This window comes from Protopterus annectens, chromosome 2.part0 (assembly GCF_019279795.1).
Source record: "Protopterus annectens isolate FY-2018-M chromosome 2.part0, PAN1.0, whole genome shotgun sequence".
Taxonomy (NCBI): Eukaryota; Metazoa; Chordata; order Ceratodontiformes; family Protopteridae; genus Protopterus; species Protopterus annectens.
Genome location: NC_056728.1, coordinates 1230042288 through 1230065891, shown reverse-complemented (window position 1 = coordinate 1230065891; position 23604 = coordinate 1230042288). Strand labels below are relative to the sequence as shown.

General features: G+C 42.6%; 1 protein-coding gene across 1 annotated transcript in view; it reads right to left on the bottom strand.

Annotated features, from left to right (window-relative positions):
• GABRB1 (gamma-aminobutyric acid type A receptor subunit beta1) overlaps nucleotides 1-23604 on the bottom strand; it is a 2653090-nt gene that overhangs the window by 1733426 nt on the left and 896060 nt on the right. Inside the window, exon 2 of the mRNA XM_044061406.1 lies at nucleotides 9352-9434. Coding sequence (XP_043917341.1) covers nucleotides 9352-9434 — 83 coding nt within the window. The remainder of the gene's footprint in view (nucleotides 1-9351; nucleotides 9435-23604) is intronic.

The following is a 23604-nucleotide window of genomic DNA, read 5'->3' as shown; positions in this document are numbered from 1 at the left end:
AATTCCAAAACTATGTGACATACTAGGCATTGGAAGATTTCCTAATGCTTATATGATGGCAAATACAACTGTATTGATGTTTGGCATCTATATTACCTGATTGAATATTTAGGTTAGCGAATACCTAAACGTTGATCTGGTAAAATCTAAAAATTAAAACAGTGAACGGCCACAAAAAAAAATGTAAACCAAAATGAAGTGGGGGGGCTTCATTCCCCCACACCAATATGAGGAGCTGTGCCCCCCACCCCCAACTACATATACCAACTCCGAGATCGCTCTACAGTGGGGAAAGGGGCAAAATCTGCATAATGGCCAAGGGAATTATTTCTCTGTATTAAATCGGCCATTCACGTGTTTTTGCTTTCACTATTACCAGATTGACATTTAGGTATTCACTAACCTAAACGTTCTATCAGGTAAGAGGAACCCAATGTTTAATCTGTCTAGTGCAAAGAAAGAGATATTGAATATTATCTGTATGCAATTTATTTGTATTGTAATAATTTTCATATTTCTCTAAATATCTCCACAATCAAGCAACACGGAGATAATTACTTAGCCTCATATGAAAGCTCACAGCTGGATTAAGAAAATGCTTCTGGCTGTGTGAATGTTGCTTGAATGTCTACTGAGGTAATGTAAACTGTTTATAAAATCCAAAGAAAATTGCACTAGGTCTGCAAAGATTACTTGCAACACAAACAATAGACCTGGGAAGACGTACAATAAAGCTCGCAGTCGAATTCTCTTTCTTTAATGTCACAACCAAAGCACAAAAACAAAGCTCTGCATTAATGTCCTGAATTACATTTTCGTTTGTAAAACTTCATCAGATGTGAGCTGAAAAACCATAATTAAGTATTTATACCAATCCCAATTAAGGCAGAACCTATTACAAAGCATTTTAATACACATAATTGATGTTTACCTAAAACCTTTAATAATTCCATAAAATATACTTTCTATAATAAAAACCTTTTGACAAAATTCCTCTACTTAAAAAAGCATTCAATGTGTAATTAAAATAATAAATATGTTTATAAAATAATACATAATTCATATTTACTGTGGTTATTGTGTCTTATAAATTTCAGTTTAAGAATTAGAATTGAATGAAGGCAACCATTGTAAAGGTTACTTTGTGTTAGACAGTTTGCCATTTACCCTTTTTTTGTAACACTTACAATTCTAGAGATATGAACACTTGTTTGAACAGTGAAACAATAATTTTATTTCACTAAAAGGCTCAGGCCACACCCATTGGGTGTTGAGAGCAGACACTCAAAAATGCTCCACTGGAAGAAATGATTTAACACATTCTAGTGAGTGACAGTCAGAGGCTACTTCTGGTGATGAAGAAAGAGAGCTGATTTCTGATCAAAATCGTGAAGATGGTCAAACATAGCTTGGCAGTCTGAGAAGGAGATGTACAACATGACATATGCTAGAGGGCAATGCATCAATGGCGAATACCTCTACAGACGTCTGGTGTTTGGCTGTGATCAAGTGAAAGAAATAATGACCGCAGTAAAATTTATTGCAGCTTATTTGTCTCGCACATATGTCCCGATCCTCACTTCAAGCCATATCAATGTTTGATTAATGGATCTCCAGGAGATGTAATGCCCTTGCCATAATTTCTTACCACTCAATCCAAACCCAAAAAAAAAAAACATTGTTTGACTTTGTGCACCTCTAAAGTTTGACTATGTTTTACTATAAAAGCAATGGCAACAGTAATGCATTTTCATTTGTATTTGTAGACATGCACCACAATTCACTGACAAGCCAGAGTCTGGTGGTTACCACAGTTAATTAAGCCTCTGAGGTGTTAATAAACTGCTCCCTGTAGTCAAAAGTGCATGGTTTGATTCCTTCGACCTCCATCTATCTACTGTGTGAGTTAGAGCAAGTCACTTAATGAGAAAGTCTCCCATGTCACCCATGTAAATGGACACTTTGTGCATTGTGTTTACCCAGTCAATAAAGAACAAAATTAATAAATAAGCAAATAAAATGTCATATTATGATCAAGCAATTGTAATGCCTTTGCCTTCACATTCAGTCTTTCATTCTACCACAGTCCCATATCAGGTAATTGTCTGAATGTGTATGATGTTTGTCTGTGATAACATGGACGTTATAATGGCCACCAAAATGTTTTTCCAGCTTTTCATCTCACATAAATGCACTGCCAGCAGTGATTATTTAAAGTAATAAAGAAAAAGTAATGTCCTTTGCCTTCACAGATTGCCTAAGATATGCATTTCTGACTGCCAATACCTTTGATCTTGATCAGGTGAAAGAAGTAACTGTCTTAGAAAAGTATTCCAAGATTTTGCTGTGTGGCATATGCTTTGTCTCTTACTGACAAGATATATGCATAATCATTTAAATGGGGTCAAGGAATTACCCATTTCCTTAACACACATGCCATGCCTTCCTGCCCCAACTCAATGGTAACCACTTTCTGGCTATGTACACATTGAAAGCTTGAAAATAAGCTAGTGAAATAATTAGGATAGCAATTTATTTCACTGTGTTTTTTTCATACAGGCACTGATCCCTTTGACAAATTACATCAATGATTATTTAACTGTGATAAGGTAAAGTCTATTTTCTTTTAAACACTTTGTGATTCCCTATGCTGCCAACAAAAATTACAACTTGTTAACAGTGTACACCTCAAATGCTTGACAATAACTGATAGCTCTGTCACCTTGGGCAGTCATCAAAAATTCATTGAGGCTAGCAGTGACTAATGATTTACCTGGTGTTTTGCTGGTTTTATTTTATGTAAACGTGTAACAGAATACCGTTCCAGAAGATATGAGTGCCTAGTACATATAGCAATCTCTCACAAAATGACTAGACATCAGTAGGTATATAATGAGTCCCCTTGCTCTGAACCACAGAGGTCAATTCTTATGTCACGTAATAATAGACAAAATGCTGGCTTTGCATGATAGAGGGACAGCATAACAATAAACATTATGACATTTCACATTTTTGTTGTATTTTCATTCATTTTTTTAAATTATAGCAATTATTTCATAACTACATTGCATGCAGTAATTAAATAATTATTAAGTGTAGTGACAGCAAAGAAACGTCATGTTTAACATAAATTAGTAGTTTTTCTAAAGACAGTATGAGCTAAGATATCTCAGCAATCAATATTCAAAGTGCTGGTCCTGGTGTCAAGATAACGTGACTACCATGGCTATGGGTAAAGAACTCTGACACAATATAAACGCTGAGGATATGAAGCAAGCTAACAGCCAGCCCCTCTGAGCATGTCATGTCTCCTTTAATAGATAATAACTTAGAGTGCGCATTTCTATAATTAGTAATTGCTACAGTTCTACATTCACTGCATATACATGGTATAATTCTAGCTGCAATATAAACTTTATACACGAGTCTCTTTACTTTTGCTATTTATCCTACAAAGCTCACCTATTTTAACAAATGTACAAAATGAGTTTATTACAGTTATAAGATGAACTATTTGCTATTGTTCACAGTGGAGTGCTTTAAGTTATTATTCCTAGTGGATATCTAAATACTGAAGACACGTGTTAAACTATGTGTTTGGAATTTTTATAACCTGTAATCTGTATTTGACATTTCTGCTGATGATGTTATGAGTCAGTTTGGGTGGGATATATAGAAAGTACTGGAAGTTTAACTTACTGAACTTACTAAACACTTGCACCACACCACACTCATCACATAGTCCCACTAAACCTACACCACCATGATCCACACAGAGAAACACACAAACATTCACAGAGGCTCTCAATAATAATCAGCTCAAGCAACAGAGACCTCCAAAGCAGAAATGCAAGCAACCTCCACCCCCCATCACAATCCAAATGACATATAGCCAGAGAATCTGTGTGCCAATAAACCACAGCCCATAAGGCAAAACAACATACCCAACACACTAGTCATAGGTGACTCTATAGTCAGGCACAATGATGTCTCACTCATCAGGCTAAACAAGGAGAAGGTTACTGTCAGATGCCTGTCGGGTGCCAGGATCTGCCACACAACCCATGCACTCAGGTTGATCCACAACAAGTACAAATATGACTCTGTCATTGTCCATGTTGGTGTGAATGACCTGAAATGTCCCTCCCTGGACTACATGAAAAGAGACATGGAAGAGCTCTCCAATCTTGCAGCCCAGGCATGTATGACCCTAGCCCTGAGTAGCATCCTGCCATCGCCCAGAATGATACTGCAGTACAAGGACAAAATGATTGACTTCAACAATTGGCTAAGCTTCTGGTGTCATTCTAAGGGGATCCAGTATCTGTCTGCTTGGGACAACATGGGCAACAGACCACGATGCTTTGCCAGAGATGGCCTGCATCTGTCACCCTTGGGATTCTGGATACTGGCTAAGGGTCTTGCTGCCCCATAGTGCCTTTTTAGGAAAGGTTCAAATGACAAATTCACCACCATAACAGGAACAGGCAAGCAAAAACTGAGGGTAATGCTACTCAGTGCTAGAAGTCTAAATCTCAAAATGCACTGAATTGAGGCACTCCTTAAAATGGAGAACATCGATATCTGTGCAGTGACTGAGACCTAGTTCAAAGCTCTAGACAGCACCCCTGCATTACCAGGCTATAACTCATACCACACTTTTTGGCCATCTGGACCAGAACACCAAAGGCGGAGGTGTGTCCATATTCATTAAGGATATCCACACTTCCAGGCTAGTTGCACAGCATAATGCATCCAAGGTTATCCAAGTGCAACTAACTCTGGGCAAAACTGCAATCCAAATTGTAGCTTGCTACAGATCCCCCAGCATGCCCCAGGATTCACACTCCTCTTTTCTTGATATACTGGAAATTATTAGGGTTTAAACAAACAGCCTAATAATGGGTGATTTCAACTACCCCACCATTAACTGGGAAAACTACTCATTTACCAACTCTTTCAATCAACGCTTTTTGGAATTCATAAATACCAATACCCTGAATCAACTTATCCACACCCCCACTAGGGGCAACAATATCCTAGACCTAGTCATTACCAACATGAGTGACTGGTGTTCCACACCTGAAGTCAACTCCTCGTTGGTCCAATCTGACCATAAGCTAATCACACTTGATATCTACATCCCGCCCCCACCCCCATTAAGGAAACCATGGTAAAAAATGTCTCAAAAGCCAACTTCATGCTTCTTAAGACAGAAGTGGTGAACTTCATGACACCCATGCAGATGAACAATACAGTTACAACTGCTGAATCCTACACAAATGCACTCTATAAGCACTTGCATGAGTGCATGGATCATGCTATCCCAAACAGAACCAAGATGCTATCCTCCAAAAAAAGGAAGCCAATCTGGTGGTCCCCTGCCATAAACAAACTGTACAACAAAAGGAAGAAACTGTTGCAAAAGAGAGTAAAATCGCATGAGTGGAGAAGCTCCCTGGTCAGCCTCATTAAGAAGCTGATATCCCTTATAAGATCCTCCAAAGCTAGCTATGAAAACAAAATTGCCACTGATTCTAAGGGCAACCACAAAGCATTCTATAGCTATGTCAAGAATCTCAATGGCAACACCCAGATCTGCTCTGAGTTACAGCACAACAGCACGAAAATTACAGAACCAACTGATATTGCCAACATCCTGGCAGATAGGTTTAGTGCTAAGTTTACCTCTCTCTCACCCCCTAAGGGGCCCATGTCTATAGAGGAAGAATGCAGAGTCCCTGTAATCGCATCTATGCAGGTTAAAGCTGCACTCTCTAAAACTAATAACACAGCATCCATGGGACCTGACAACATCCCAGGCTGCATTTTGCATGAACTTCAGAATTAAATGGTTCCTCACCTAAGCACCATGTTCAATCATAGACTCACGTCAGGCTTTGTGCCCACTGAATGGTGCCCAGCAACAGTTATCCCACTCCACAAAGGGGGAGCCACCACTGATCCTCGGAACTATTGCCCTATTAGCCTGATGAGCCTGGTCTGCAAGGCCATGGAACATATCATCATGGAACTCATAAACAAAGACATTGGTAAACCCCAAACTCTGGACCCCACCCAGTTCGGGTTTGTGAAAGGCAGATCATGCCTTCTGAACCTGATTGACTTCTTTGAGGCAATCACCAAAGCCATAGACGAGGGTAATGTGGTTCACACAGCCTATCTTGACCTCGGCAAGGCTTTCAACACCATCACCATTCAGGAATTATAGCTAAACTCACTAAACTAGGTATAAATCCCGATGTCACAAGATGGGTTGCCAACTGGCTCACTGACAGAACCAACACTGTAAAAGTTGCAGACTCCAAATCTGACTTCAAACCAGGGACAAGTGGAGTACCACAGGGTTCAGTCCTGGGACCTCTCCTGTTTGGTATCTACTTCTCTGAAGTACAGGCTAACATAGAAGGCCTCTGGTTAATGAAGTTCGCAGATGACTGTAAACTAGGAGCCATAGTCGAGTCCCCAAATGATGTGGACATCATACAGAAAGGCCTCATTGAGACAGATGCCTGGTGTCAGAGGCATGGCTTCAAGCTCAATGCCAAAAAGTGCATTGTCATCCCCTTTGGTAAAAACTCAGTACCCATGAACTGCCACATAAATGGCAGTCTACTTAATGCCGAATGTGTCATAAGAGACCTTGGGACCCAGGTGGACAGTAGTCTCTTCTTTGATAATAACATCACCACAGTAGTCAGGAAATTCTTCTATGTGGCACACCTCATCACAAAAGGGTTCTCATCTAGGAAAAAAGAGGTCATTGTTCCCCTCTACTCGGCAATCATTAGACCCATTATAGAGTACAACGCCACTTTTGGAATGTACCTCAAAAGACATCTGCAGCAGCTTGAAAGGCTACATAAGTACCTCACAAACAGGATTACTGGCCTCAAACAGATGCCCTACACTGACCATCTCAAAAAACTCCAGCTTTACTCTGTAGAATATCGCCTACTCTGAGGAGATCTCTGCCTAACATATAAATCTATGTTAAACCCAGAGCTGTTGGACATGCTACACCTAAAGAAATCCCAAGCCCTCTGAGCTACATGCTCTAGGGACCTAAATCTTGTCACCACAATAAACAGGACATGCTGGAGGGATATATTCCTGTCCCAGAGACTTCCTATACTCTGGAACAAGCTACCCATCTATGTCAAGCAAAGTTCCTCATTAGCACTCTTCAAGAAAAATCTTGATGAGTGGATGGGAATAGGAAATACACCCCGGAGATCACTTCTGTGGCTGTGCTCAACAGGGGCACAGAAAATTAACTTTCTTGGGTGGCGTAAGCCAGGAAACCTTGTTGGCTAGGCTTACTTAGGCTCTTGGGCTGATAGCCTAGTACCTAACTAGGAACCTATGATTTCTAAGCTAAATTCTTGTTTCTTTTCTTTACTTGCCTCCATTAAGGCATGCTAATTCTCTTATAATTTTTATTATTATTTTGAATTAAGTTTTCAAAATTTTGAAAAGCATCTTTTAACATCCAAATCACATTTTATAACTGCAGAAGGATAAGATATCCAGTCTAGAATGTCTGTTTTGTTTCCTTCACTGGTTAGTACCAACATTTTATTATTTAGTCTTATTCTTACACTGTGCACAAGTACGCATTCTGAATTTCTTAATTTAAACTTCTGGATTCAGGCTGCTAGGTGTTGAAAGATTTCCCTGTAGCATATTTGGTCAGGGGACGCATGGATGAAGGGAAATTCAGCTTCAGGGACATATGGCTGTTGCAAATTCACTAATATGTTTTCTTGCCTTATCTGGAAATGAACTTGCTGTCCCAACACTATGTCAATTTATTACTTACAATATGCTTAATTATTGCTATCCTTGGAAATATAAGTAGCTCCATATATATCCAGTGCACTTAAATCCCTTGCTAATATGCATGAATTGTATCTGAAACATTTAACAAATTCAGACATAAATACTGAGGTTGATTTGACTTGAAAGCAATAGCTAGGTAAAATCCTACATTCAAGTATTCATGTCATATCCACTATCATATTTAGCAGTTACTTCTGTTATTTCACTATTCTGTAAGAGAACAAATGGAATTCCATCCTTGTTTGTGCATAAAGTCCACTTCATCTATTATTTTTAAATTATGATATCCATCATAACCTGAAATATTAACAGGCAGTAGTCAGTCATTAAACCGAGTTTCACTAATTTTTCCTACATCTATTGTCCATTTTGCTGTGATTATTTATTAACTGCGGTGCTTACACTATAGACAGATAATATAAAAAGGCAAAGGAGTGGAAGAAAAATAGAATTTACTCCACAGCTTTGTTTCATTTGCCTTTAGCTGATATGCATTGCAAAACATGACATAAATGCTTATCTATTGCAAATTAACTGCTGAAAATTGGCCTATTATAAGCAGCTCAAAAAAGCAAAACATTTCACTGTAGTTGTTTTCTCATAAAGTTATTTTGTTACTAAGCATGTCAATCTAAAACAATCACATATGTTTTTCAAACAGGAAAATATTGCCATAACTACACACGTCTTAAGTCATTTCTGAAAACACTGTATAGCTGCATAAATACAGAATTCTTATTTCATGTTTTTATTTGTAAATCTGTCAAAAATATGTATTTTGTTATAGTCAGTAATGCTTACTCTTCAAATGGCAAGGGTGCAGCTAGCTGTATTGCTCTGTGTATAACTTTTCTCTGTACTAGCCTTGAAATGAATAAATAAATGTATGGCAAACTTGCATGTCTGTTGCTGAAAAGTATCTGCTCAATTTAATCTGAAGTAGATGCATTGGTAACACCATTACAGTGAGCATTATGTACGTGACATAGAGAAAACAGCTAAATGAAATCTGTCTCAATCATTACACACATGACAGCTCAAAGCTCATATGCTTAAAATACTTTTTTTATTTGGTTTGTTTGTGGTTTCTATTTCAAAATGTTACATTAGCAGGATGATGAACTGACATCTGCTTCCTGAGTAACAGCACAAAACGGGTACCGATTTTATAAATTATGAACAAAGTCTGGGGCCAGGCTGAATTGATGGTTGCCAGTGGGGAAAAGCTTATGTATTAGCTACTGCATCAACAAGCCTTTAGAGATGTTCAGCAAACTAAAGAGGCAATACAAAGCTTCCACTTATAAACCTAAATCAATGAACAAAGCCTGTGGTCCAATTATCCTCTACTCTCTGCTGGGAAAGTTCTCATTACTGGCATTTTATTATTCAACTTCAATACAAGTGCCTAAAATATGAACCTTCATTTCTGCTTTAATAACAGCAAAAACAATAAAAGTATGTGTTGCATATAAGAATGCATCTTACAGCTTTCAATTTCCAGTGTGCAGTTTTGTTCATCTAGCGGATATCTGCGGAGGTCCATCATGCAAGCAGCTGTGGTAGTAATCCTGAAATTAAAGACAAGAAAAAATATATTCTTAGATGTAGTTACACAGGCAGTTGAAACCAATTAGATTCTTATAGCCTACATAAGTCTCCTTCTGTGCAATCTCTCTTGCTGTATATATATATATATATATATATATATATATATATATATATATATATATAAAAATATATATATTATATATATATATATATATATATATATATATATATACACATATAACTATATCTATATCTATAATATATATATATATATATATATATATATATATATATATATATTATTCTCAATTTTTGCTTTTTCTTAGGACTTTTACATATGTCCTTTAAAGCAAATAAAAATAAAAATGGAACAGAACTTAGCAAAAAGTTTTCACTGCATTTCCATTGTCATAAGGAAGCCATGTAACCACCCATATAATTGACATGACTCTTAAAAATATTTATAGTAACAATAAATGCATTTAATTGGCAAACCATACTTTGCTGAAAATTAGATTCTACAAATCCCTAGACTGAGAAAAAATTAAGTGCAAACCTTTTAGAACAGCAGTGATATTACTCCTTGAAAGTCGTTTTGCATTGGGACAATGCCCTTACATTCTCCAATGTGGAGGACTGCATCCTCATATCTCTGTTGCTTATTTATATTTACAAGAAGACTGTTGTACCTTGTAGAAGAGAGAATACCCTGAGGTACAGCAATTTTGAATTTAAGATATTTATATATATATATATATATATATATATATATATATATATATATATATATCGAACTTCATATGGTCGAGACTATATGATCGAGTTTTCAGAAACTTGAAATTCAGAAGTGAACTAAAAAAAATAGTGAAAGACAATCCCCGGGATTCATGAAGCTTGCGCCAGGCGCAGGCATAGCGTAGGCGGTATAATGCCAAATATGGCCGTCGAGCGATTCAGGTACGATCCAATTCCACGTGCACTACCGGCGTATGCCAGAACTGCGCAGCCCCTGGCTTAGGTATGCTAATCACCCCATGCGCAGTGTCGCACCATGCAAATGAAGGCATACAGTGATTCATAAAGTGGTGCAGGCGTAGAGTAAGCCCACAGAAATGTAAACCAAAAAACACGGTTTACATTTTCCCAAACAGAACATCAGAGCTATGGAAGCGGGCCAGACCCATGTATCACAAAGTTAACATATGCCAATGGCGAAATACACAGCCAATGGCATAAGAAAAGATGCACAACATGTAAAAAACAACATTTAATGTCATGTCCACAGTAACACACAGCACAACTGCAGGGCATGTGTGCGGAAGCTGTAACATAAAGAAATAATATAAAAATGTCATAAAATCGCAACGTAATAAAAATCAGGTTTACAGCATAATACACAATGGTAGGCATGGAACACCACAACCAAGGTGCAAGGGTTGCTAAGGGCCTGCAGTACTGTTCGGCGCAGTACCTATGAATTAGTAGTCAATGCCATGCAAATGAGGCAGATAATACTGAATCACAAATGTCCCGCTGGATGAAGGTTGTACCATACGGCGCAGCGGTATAACACCGAGGAGTGGCTCAGAGGAGATACATGACATCAGGAGAGGGGTGTGCCACCGTAGCAGTAAGCACATTGGAGCAATGCAAATCTGGCCTGTCCGTTGCTAAGCAAAGCTGCAGGACAAGGGTGGGGAGGAAGGTATAGAATCGTTTAGCTGAGAGCACACATGGTGCCCAAAAGCGCATGTGTATGGGGATGAGAATGTGCCCGAAACCCAGTAATCGGACGCACGCGCCGCGAACAATAGCACAAACAGGAAGGTCAGGGGAAGAAAAGAAGGAAATGCTGAAGTAGGGTAATTGGAGTACTAATGAGCAATCAACATCAATCAACTCACGATGGCCAATCGACGGCAGCTGACAAGTCTGCTTGCAGAAACCTGCAAAACAGGATAGGGGAGGCATTGGAATGCAAAGAAAGGAGGGGAGGTATTGGATTGCAAAGATAGGAGACCTGACACAGCAGAGCAAAGCAAACCGACAGCAGACTGGCAGTAGCACACATAACGCAAGATACGCCAGGTCCAGGAAAGTACAAATGAAAGTAGGCTGCTGGATGCATGCCAGAAAATGGTAGGTGCAACGTGCAGAAATGCAAAGGGAAGGTCAAGAGGTAATCCACGGCAGCCAAATGTAATTCGACACCAAAGGCACCACAATAGTAGTTCCGGCAGTAAAACACATAAGATACCCTGTAGCTACGATCATACATACACACCCTATGACATCATCGGGGTTCACAGCACAATAGTATAAAGTGTGAAAGCACTCTACACACACCTGTGTATTTCCAAACACTGCACCATAGGTGTAAACACACGGGGAACTTTTAAAATGTACATGTTGGGAGCTACCATAGCTGTGATTCATCAGCATGTGTTAGAGACTGACGGTGTTGTGGAGGATGATGCCAACAACCACCGCAGGCCTCGGAGGAGAAGGAGAGTGTTCAGACCAAGGGTAACCTACCAGGGGCTACATGACCTGGAGATAGTAGAGCATTACAGGGTGGACAGGGACATCTTACAGCAAATAGTGGAGCTGTGACGGCCACGCCTGACAACCAGAAACAACAGAGGGGAACCCATCCCAGTGGACACGAAGGTATGTGTAAGCCTGCGAATACTGGCTACAGGTACCTTTCAAAGGCCAACTGGAGATATAATGGGGATCTCACAGGCATCAGCATCCAGGGTACTACACCAGTTCCTGGATGCCATGTTACCACATGCCAATGAGCAGATATACTTCCCCTGAACTCAGGAGGAGTTGGCCAGCAATATGCGACACTTCCACCGTGTGGCACACTACCCGGAGCTACTGGGTGCGATAGACTGCACGCACATACAAATCAAGTCACCACCCGGTGAGCATGGTAGGCGCTACATAAACCGCAAGGGATTCCACTCCATCAACTGCCAGGTCATGTGCAATGCCCAGGGCATTATCATGGATGTGTGTGCTGGCAGCCCTGGAAGCTACCATGACTCCCATATCTGGCATGCCTCACAGCTGTATCAGGTATTTGTCAGGGGGGACATCCCACATCGCCATCTTGTGGGGGATGCTGGCTATGCACTGGAGCCATGGATGATGACTCCCATCAGAAATGCACACACACCCATGCAAGAACGCCATAATGAGGCACAAGCACAAACCAGAATCATCATAGAGCGTGTGTTCAGGATGCTGAAATCACGGTTCCAGTGCTTGGACACATCTGGTGGAGCCTTGCAGTACTCTCCAGGCACGTGTGCCCACATCGTCATAGTATGTGCCATGCTACATAATATGATCCTGCGGAAGCAGCTGCAGCAGGGACAAAATGGTGAAGGCCCTCATAGCCCACCGCAATTGCCAAGGCCATTACAGGCACAGAGGGATTCAGACCATGAACACACTGTGCCAGCCCCAGTAGGCAGACGGAGGTGTGCCCAATATGCCTACGCCTTGGCAAAGAGGGAACGTATAGCACATACTCTGACAGTGTAGGCCCCTACGGACTGACACCTCTCCACCTGCACACACAGTAAAATGGATGGCACACAAACATGACCACCTGTAAATTGTAATGTATAGGTGGCCAAATGTGTGACTCCTACATAGGCAGCCCTCAAACATTGTACACACAACAGCTAGTGGAACACGGAATGTCAACACCTGATCAGTACATGAGCCTTACAGCATATGGTGGTGCTGTGTGCCTGTCATGTTCCCCGCCAGATATATCTATCTATCTATATATATATATATATATATATATATATATATATATATATATATATATATATATATATATATGTACACATATGCATATATATAATACAGATAGAAAGGGCAATTGAGTAATATATGTTGATATAGATGGATTCAGCGATATCTGCAAATATAATAGATAGTTCAACGACATTCATAACACCTTGGAGGTACAAATAAATAGGATACCACCAACTATGGAATGTGCAACATACCGACATGCGTAACCATGAGGCTGAAAGACCGATAGAACACAGTACTGGAACAGTACAGCCGCAAGTAAGAGTATGATGATATGAAGGGACATTTAGTCACTGCTGCCGGTGTTGCAGTCCACGTAGTTACTGTGTTCAACTGTGTTTGTGAGTGCCGTAGTCTGTATATGTGTGCGTTGAGGGTGCTGTGTGCATCTCCGTGTGACTGTAATGTGTGTGTGTGTCCGCAATATGTGTCTGTTAGTGCCAAGTCAGAGGTAGATCAGTACGGTAGGTGTGGGTATAGCTAGCCGTAGGCATACGGTTACCACCTGTCCCACAGTAGGAGGGACAGCCCCACCCTGGGCAGGTGTGTCCTGACATAAAACAATACAAAGGGCAAATGTCCGAGATGTTAGGACATTAATATGTCCCATATATAATGTAATAGTCGTATTTAATAGTTATGCCTGTATGTAAGAAACATAAATGTTACATGCAATATGATAAGTAGCCAAAGTCCCACAACAACAGGTATGTATTGAGGATAAAAGTATGTGCTAACCTGTGTACTGACCGTGGCTACGTGTTGGCCTGTAAACACCGCTGTGTGTCCCGCAACTGTCCAACAATGACCATATGAAAAGGTGGCAACCCATGGCAAACAGGTTCTTTTACCAACACAACCGCAATGACTGCAAATATCTGGGACAGAAATACAAGGGATAGCTGTCACTTACACATATCCCTTGATATATTACTGCAATTCCGGAGGTATACAAGTAGCAAGCTCACCTGCAGACAATATAGAAACCAATTAACAACAGCCCAACGTACAATCCCATAACATAAGTCTACTAACTGTTAGCTCTCTAATTAGGGACGGAGCCCACACACATATATATGGAATATGTAGAAATGCAAGGCCCACAAACCTGTATATGCTACGTACACCCACCGACATCCCCCACACTAGAAACTAAAGCAATACAGACTGTAATAGCAGCACAAACATCCAGTCAGTCAATTACATCTGCAGAACCCTCAACGTACCATGTGAGAGACACAATTAAAGGCGTCATGCAAAAATTGCAGGCGTTGTATAATGGAACAAACAGCCATGTTACAGGTTTTCTTTGCAATAGTCCATTATCAGACGTTGGGATGACAGGTACACCCACATGTTGAACCAAATCCTCTACCTGTCACATACAATCCACGGGGGGCATGAATCCAAAGTATACTTGTCTCCATGCATAGCAGTTGCAATTACACATAACAAAACACAATACAGACCGTCTCCCCGAAGGTAGGGCAAATAGGCAACGCCCAAGTGGAGAATTCAATTATACCCCACTGTTGCCACGTAATTGGTGAATGGAGTAGCTGCACAGCTGATATGCAAGTAATTAGTCACTCAGGAACACCAATTGGTGTAATGAATCCACATGTTACAGGTATCGATGTATATAAGGATGACTTGCCAGACATTCAAACCGTATGCTCATACCGAATACCAGTTGAAACACTGTGAGAGAGATAGAAACGAAATGCCTTAACGATAACAAGGTATGTAGAACACCCGATATGTAAGGTTATGTATAGCATGATCTGTATTAATTAGTTTTACTGTATGTATAGCCTGGTTTGCATTAATTAAATGTGTCCGCAATGCATAAAGTGGGAAAAGGTATTTATGTAGTGATGTCTTGCTGAGCATACTAATGCTTGTAGAAACTGTGTGTCCAGCAGTGGGACACAAGTTACACATCACAGACACCACAAGGGATGCTACATGAGGGCGTTAAACAGAACAATTTCATACAACCCGCCGTCAGTGGTAGGGTATGTCCAACAAGGACGTGCCATAGCAGGGGATAGTATATGTTGATATACTGTCACAGCACGCATGTGTATGGGCATATAACGTCAATGACATATCTAAGGTGGTCCCGCTGTGCAAGTATGCTTTGCATTATGGGATACTATGTGAAATATGTGTAATGTATAGTATTGTAGGTAGATATGACAGATATTCTACACAGCATAACAGGCATATCATGCATACCAAAGGTATCGTCTATTGGCATGTACAATAACAGGATACATATGGCTTGTAGGCATGGGACATTGTAATAGCATGATAGCTAATCTAAATGGAAGGGCTACCAAGTAACCATGCACAAAGGACATGTAATAGCTTCACAGGTGCATAGTGGGGTACTATGCAGTCTGGCAAGTCCATGTGTAAGCACAACTACAGTGTTCACACCAGTGGCACCTCTTTAGGGTAGTGTCCTGTGAACAGCAGAGCCATGTGTCACCTGCACCTCTGCACAGTACAGCCACTGCAGTGATCCCAGGCCTACATGTGTCTCCCAACCACCAAGGGAGGTATCACATGAACAGTGCTACTGAGTGTCCCTGTGTGATGTACATAGGACCTGTTGCTCACAGTGGCTTTTGCTTATGTCGCGTATAAGGAATATATCCATTAATAATGTTGTGGACATGGGCCCTGTCTGATCAGCAGAGATCACCCCTGAGTATGTAGTATGCAAATGTGTGCAGATGTGGTGTCCGTAGTGCAGTCGCATACTTAAACTGTCGGAACTCAGTAAACGTCATGGCGTGTTAATGTTGTGGTATGTAAAGCTGTAGCTGTTGTGTAAGGTACACCCTAAATGGGGTGGTGTACCCTTGAATGTGTGTAGAAGTCTTGATTTCAGAGGTACAGTGGGTACCTATGTACCAGCTACACACCCAATACAGATAAGTGTGGCCACGTAGAAGGATATCCACGCCACAGTGGCAATACGGTAACCACAGGAGTGGGTGCGACATATGTGTATACTGCAAACATGTACAATGTGATATGTATGTAGGGGACTACCACCCATGTGATAGTCAGTGGGTGAATGGTGTAATGCAAAGGTGATGTTCATGCACCTTGTGTCATGCAGCTTGACGCCATGATAGTCATATCATGTATCTGTCACAGCGACACCCATATGGATGGAGTCAGTATCAGCTGGTGGAGCAATCATGGCGCTTTGTATGCAGGGGTTTGTAAAGCTAGGCAGGGAAAGTCCCCTGTGCTAGCCTGTACCACAGGGAAGCATATACTGAACATGAGGGGCCCTATGACTGAGGACTGTGGTATGCCAAATGTAACTGACATGTAGTAGGTACTATTACACGAACCAATTCAGCAGCCAAAACACAATCTGCTAACTGCCTGCTCACAGAGTCAGCTAGTCAAGGAGCACACGATGAATGAAAAAACAAAGCGTTTTTTGGCGCCTTTTTTACTATTTAGTGTATGTGTTGTTTTGAATGAATTGTTCTGATGAAACTCACAGTCGAGTGAGTGAAAGCGCTCAACCTTTGGATTTGTGAAATAAATTGTTTTTTTCATTCATCGTGTGCTCCTTGACTAGCTGACTCTGTGAGCAGGCAGTTAGCAGATTGTGTTTTGGCTGCTGAATTGGTTCGTGTACTGGTTGTGGTACAATCTGCAGTGATTCCGATGTAGTAGGTACTATGGTATGCTGGCCTCACTGTGTGTGTCCTGTCCATGAGCCACATTGCATAACATCCTGAGACATAGGGTACGATGTGCAGGTGGATGTGTATGTTGTCAATACCAGAATGGAGAATGGTGCTGAAAGGCAATGAGAGGACAATGTAGGATGTGTGAACTCCCGTACCATCAGCAACTGCCCTGGTAACTGTATGAAAGGAGTCCACCAGGTGTAGGGGCCATGCTCTGGCCCTAACAAGCCCAACCCAGGTGGCATCAAAGGACGGGAGCCCAACAATGTCTCTGTGAATGACGTCCTTGATGATGTGCCCCATAGCCATGCAGAACAGTCCAGTCAGGTGTGTAGGACTATAGTCCCACTCGTGCATTGTGGTGCCACCTGTGTGTAGTGTGATAAATGTTGCTGTGTGCCATTCAGGGGCTACAATGTCTGAAACAAGGCTATTACTGAATATGGTGGCCTTGTGGGGAGACGTCATTCAGAGGTTTGTGGATATCACAGCCTGGGACGTTGGAAGGTGACATGGGGCCAGTGTCCCAGGACATATAGAGTGCAGGTTAGTACGGTGTGACCACAGGGACACCACAATGTTCCTGTATGGATTGTGGCCCTGTAGTGAGTGAGAGGGTGTAATGTTAGCATTGAATCCATCCTCCAGCATGTTGCCAAAATCACCTGGGTCTGTAATGTTCCTGAGTGACTGTTGTATGTGACAGCAGATGTGGGTGTTGCCATCGACTACTGACATACCACCATAATTCCTGGTGGTACACCCCGGAATGTGTCGCAGTCATGTTTACGTAGCTAGTCTTGGAGTATGTGATGAGGGACCCTGTGGCCCTACCAAGGCTGACCAGTGAGCTACCCCACCCATGGGAATGTACACCACTGTGCAACAGCCTACACCTGTTGTTGTACATCATATGTCCATGGAACATGACCACCAGAGTGGCGTCTGTTATCTGGTGTGTACCATCATGGCTCTGTGTGGAATAGCATGATCCATGCAGTTGTGTACATGCTAATGAAGTGCACTGGGGTATGTTTCAGCATTTGTATGTGCATCGTCCATCTGCACGGGTGTCATGACGTTAACAACTGCTGTCAGAAGACGTCTGTAGTAGGTGTTGTAGTACTCACGTACTGTGTATGCTGTGATGGGTGTGGTGCCGGGATGTGGCTAACAAGGTTGATTAGCATATGTTCGGAATCCACCAATGAGGGGATAACCCCAGGTGTGTAACACCAGTCACATGGTGGTAGTGTTCATGTCAAGGTTAATGTAGGTCTTGGAGGTGGTGTGTATGGGTTGATCCAGCAGAGCGGAGGTTATGACTCATGGATGTGTCGGTACATGAGTGGCTATCCCAGTTTAGTGTGGGGTAGTGTCAGTCACACATCAGTAGTAGCTGTCTGAGCCTCACTGTCCAATATACCAACAAATAAGGTATGTTAACCGTGGGGTATGATGTTGACTCTGTAGCTTGTTACAATGTGTATAGCAGTCCCGGACACAGTTAGTTGCACGTGGAGCACCTCTGATGCATTGTGCTAAGTAACTAGCCAGGATGTGTGCACAACATAGTGGGATATGGGAACCCCTCAGCTGTGGGTGTGCCGGTCCAGGTATGTGCCTGAAAAGTATGGTCTGTCTATAACCTGTCATTGCAGGTGTGCTCTGCAGAGCCTAGAGGCAGGTCCCAGTCACTGCAGAGATGTTGGAGTGGTGCATTATAAGGTGTGCCTTGCCTGCGTGCATCACAGAGGAGGATGCAAGCATTGTGTCACATGACCCCATGTCGTGCTTGCCAGTTCCCGTTCTGCCGGTGACTGTTATTGGAAACTGTGCAAGACAGGCAGTATAGAAGCAGCAAGAGCCATACATGTGAGCTGTACTCCCAGGGCTGACAGGTGCAAGTCATCTGTGCCACAGCATTGTGTTTGACCAGGTCAGTCAAAGCGGACAGATACCAGATGCCTGTGGAATGACAATAGGAGCATAGGCAACTGTTGAAGTGACACAGTCAGTCATTGTACAGTGGTATCGTGTCCGGACGAATGCATAATGCTCCCCAGGGCTTGGCCCACACCCTCAGGGCTATAAGACTGGTGAGCTATTGCATGTCCCTGCAAATGTAGTCTGTGAAGTGGCATCTCAGGGCAGTCACACTAACATGGAGAATGACAGTCACATCGTACCTGGTAAGGTGTGGCATGGGTGCATAGGTTATGTTGCAGAACCAGTTACCCAACAGCAAGATGTAAGCGACTATCGCCTTGTGTAGCCTGCTGTGTGGAACTGCAGTGTGACTCCCTACAGAGTCACCTATGACTGGTGTGTTGTGAATGTTATAACTCCCTATTGGCTGTATGTGATTGGCACACATGAGTCTGTGGGCTATAAGTTGGTGATGTTGTCTTCCATGATGGGGGCTACCTCTGGTGCCTACACAGAGTATGGAGACGTACTGCACAAGTTGTCCTCGTAGGTGTGGCCTGTGGTGGAGATCATGTGAGACTATGTGATGGGTGGGGTGTGTTGCGAATGTTACACATCCCACATGACTGTCAGGTGCAGTCAGGGTTGGTGACAGCATTACCCCCAGCCATAGCTGTCAACCTTCTGTCCCAAAATGAGGAACATTAGCCCTCATAATGTGTGACAGATGGGCAAAACATGGAACACTTACAACTGGCTTACTAACAGCTTCAACTAGGAAGGGCATATGATGGCTAAAATAGGCTGGTTTTACGTATAAAAAAGATATTCTAATGAATTAACATGATTCTCATATATTTAGCCATGGCTAGCAGGTAAACAATTTCCAACAATGAATGTGTGACAGACCCTTTCAATGTGGAACCTTGAGGAACATGCACTTTTTAAGACCCCAAATGAGGTACGTTCCTCGTAATGAGGTACACTTGAGAGCTATGCCCCCAGCACGGCTGCAGAAGTGCATCCCCCACAGGCTGTAGTGTCGTATGTTGGGAGGTGAGCATTGAATGTGTACATGAGACAATTGCTCTATTGCCACATGTACGACATATTCATCATATAGACAGGCAGTAGCACTGGTACATGACAGTTGGACATGTCTGTATATACAACCATGTCCCACAGGATATGTGCGTTAAGTGTGTACAACAGCTGTTGTACCATAAGCAAGCTGGGAAGTGTAGGACAGCCAGTGTACCTGTGGGAAATGGTGTGGAATGGGTGCTATATTAATCAGTAGCTCATGACATGCTCACAGGTTCTGAAATAGTGCCTAGCATGACCATACAATACAGATAGGGTGTTGGATAATATCAACCCACAAGTGGTGATGACAGTCATTATGGGTGGCACCGCACTATAACCCTGCTGAGTATGGTGTGCATGTCCATGAACCATTATCACTGTAGATGTTAGCAGTACAGATGTACAAGACAGCATGGATGTTTGATTACAAATACCTTTGTATGTCACAGGAGTGTTCCACCAGTGGCCTGTTGACAGACTCACAACTACAAAAGGTGCAAGAGTGACATGTGCACATCACACCAGTGCCATCTACAGTAGAACAGGGTTAATGTGTTGTACCCCACCCTCATTGTAGCCCATACCACACAGACAAATGTTAGGCATCTGTGTATGTAAGGCTGTGAATGGCCATGACCTATCAGTATAGCTGTGTCAGTGTTGTGAACAACATATAGAATGGGCTGTGTGGGTGAGGTATGTGACATATGTGCACAGTCTGATGGATGATACCAGCATTGTCACCGCTAGGTGAACATCCCTGTACCCATTAACTACTACCTAGGCTGTGGTCAACATTATGGACACTGTGTAAGGGATGGTGCTGTGCAGTGCACCCCCCAACTTGGTGACATCTCCAGGCCCCTTAGGTAGTCATATGAGGTACCCATGTCATGTCAGGGTGCCATCCATGAGCACGGAGATCACTGGACAGGCATATACAGCACTGTGGTGACCAATATTGGATCACATACCACCTTTAAGGGGTAATGGCTATGCATGGATGTGCGATACCAGCCTTCACAATCCTCACCTCCACTATGCAGCATGCTGTCTACCTTGCAGAAAGACATTTGCTATACCATGATGATGGACATGCTACATGTCCATATCCTGATCTGTAAGACATATGTCATGGACAGCCACCGTCCTAATACTAGGATCGCCACAGGCTGGACAGATCCCTGTGCCATATATGTGACATACTCCCACCATACCATGCAACCCTGTCCATCAAAGCTGCACATGTCATCCCAGTCATACATGGTGTGATGGCCGCATGGTAGATGTACTATCAACTGACTAGATCAGTAATGTGGCACTGATGCACCTTGCGGTGGCATAATGGCTGTCTGTTACAGCTTGGAAACTGTGCCCACACATGATATGGTTGATAACCATCCCTGCGAATGTCGTCTGACTAGCCATTGTCCCATGTCTATCACATGTGCAATACAGGCGATCCGTGGCAGGATGTTGAACAGTTATACAGTGCTGTGTAGATGTATATGGCAAAACACATGCATGTACAGGTGTCCATGCATATGTGTGCATTGTCACTGCTCAAGTCCATTATGGCTGTGTCTGTGTTGATATGTGACATATACACAGCATCCAGGTCAAGAGCAATACTGTGGACACATCCAGGCATGTGCAGATAGGTAAGAACACAAGTGCAGGCAAATAGACATGCCCACAGCAAGACAGCATTCACATGGAGTATGAACACTGTAATGAGGTGACACACATATATGGTGATGATATCCAATGCATAATGGGTGTGACGTGTGTGACACAAACACGTCAGTCATGTCAGTGTCATGATGCTTTGCAAAGATAACTGTGCAGATGTAGTAGATGTCATAGAAATGTATGTGCAGCAGTATCTCTGTACATCTCTGAAACTGTGACCAGTCACCATCATTATGTCTTACAGATAATGCCCCGTACACGCCTTCCAGCATACAGCCACCAGAAGGATGATGTCCTCATCCCACAGCTCCATGAGAACTATGACTTGTTGTTCAGCCATGTGCCACAGCATGCCCAGCAGCGGGATGACCTGTGGCAGGATCTACGCAGGAGGGTGAACGATGTGGGTGGCCATAACCGCACCTACCAGCAGATGCACAGACACTGCACGGACTTGATACGACATGCAAAACAGCGTGCCACTGCAATCGCCAGGGAACAAGGTGGAACAGGTGGTGGGCCACCAACCCAGCCCCCACTCACACACACACACCAAGGAACTACTGGCCAGTCTGGGGACACCCAGGGAACAGCATCCACAAACACTAGCTGCCATCGTGGAGGTGGGTGTCTTCCAATCAATGAGCCTGGAGTTGCCTGGTAAGTCAGTACCGCACATATGGCTATTATATCCCATTTAGTTGCATGTGGCACATTATGTAAAGTAACAACATATGCAAGGTATGTGGGCACACATGCTGCATACTACAGTATGCTACTCTGTGTATGCACACATGTGCATACTATATGCTATTACACAGGTGAATGTGTTAACATGCACAGTGCAACCTGTGGCTGTCATACAGTCATGGATAATGTTCATACTGCTGTGTCACTCCTATACAGGTACCTCTGGCGTGCCGCACAGACATGAGTCCGTTGCAGGTGAGACTGTCATCAGTATCAGGCATGTTACAGTGTAGATATATTTGCCATGTGGACAGTTAACACTTGCACACTTGATGTTTGTTCCAGTCACGATATACAGGTTGCATCACCCATCATTCACACAGGCCACCCATGTGCAATATATACAAATGAAATGATTCACCGACTTGAAACCACAGTACTTGTCATTGCGACATGTGTGGTCAGCTGTGCATACAACGGTGGAGGTGTTCTACAATGGAGGCATATGTAGTATGCATTGGAACAACATGTGTGGTACGCACACATTACCACACAGTGAGCTGTGATATGGGCAGCCCACAGGTGTCACCATTGTGTCATATGCCCCTGCATTGGGTGCACACATTGTGATGTGCCACCTGACATGTCCCAGACACGTAGTGTTCTGTCTGCAATATTGTCACACTATCACATGACCTATACCCCACATACCAAACATACAACCCGTTGTCTGCATACCCTGTGGATTGTGACATATCTGACATCTATGGGTGTATGTCATATGGGACAACACAGACATGTGAGATAGATGGCCATCACACACATTTGGTCAACACATGTGCACACATGGCCATGGGGGTGGCCAGAGACATGTAGCCACACAGTACATCGGATGTGTATACACCCTGTTGCACATTGTCCACACATGGTCCAATTATAGCCTTAGTTGACTGATTATACAGTTGATGTGGTACACTGGACATCCTAAAAGCCTGTGCACAGCTACTGGAGGTGTCACTAAAGTCTACCATATACGATCTGTTGAACATCACGACTGTGTCATAGCATGCGGTTATGGCTATGCAATGTGTACATATTATGCATTCTACAGCAATATAGATGCCTCATGATGCCATGCAATGGCACAGTGTCAGTACTTCACACTGTATAGCAATGTAGATGGCTCACACTACCCTCCCATGCTCATGCACATTTGCTAAAC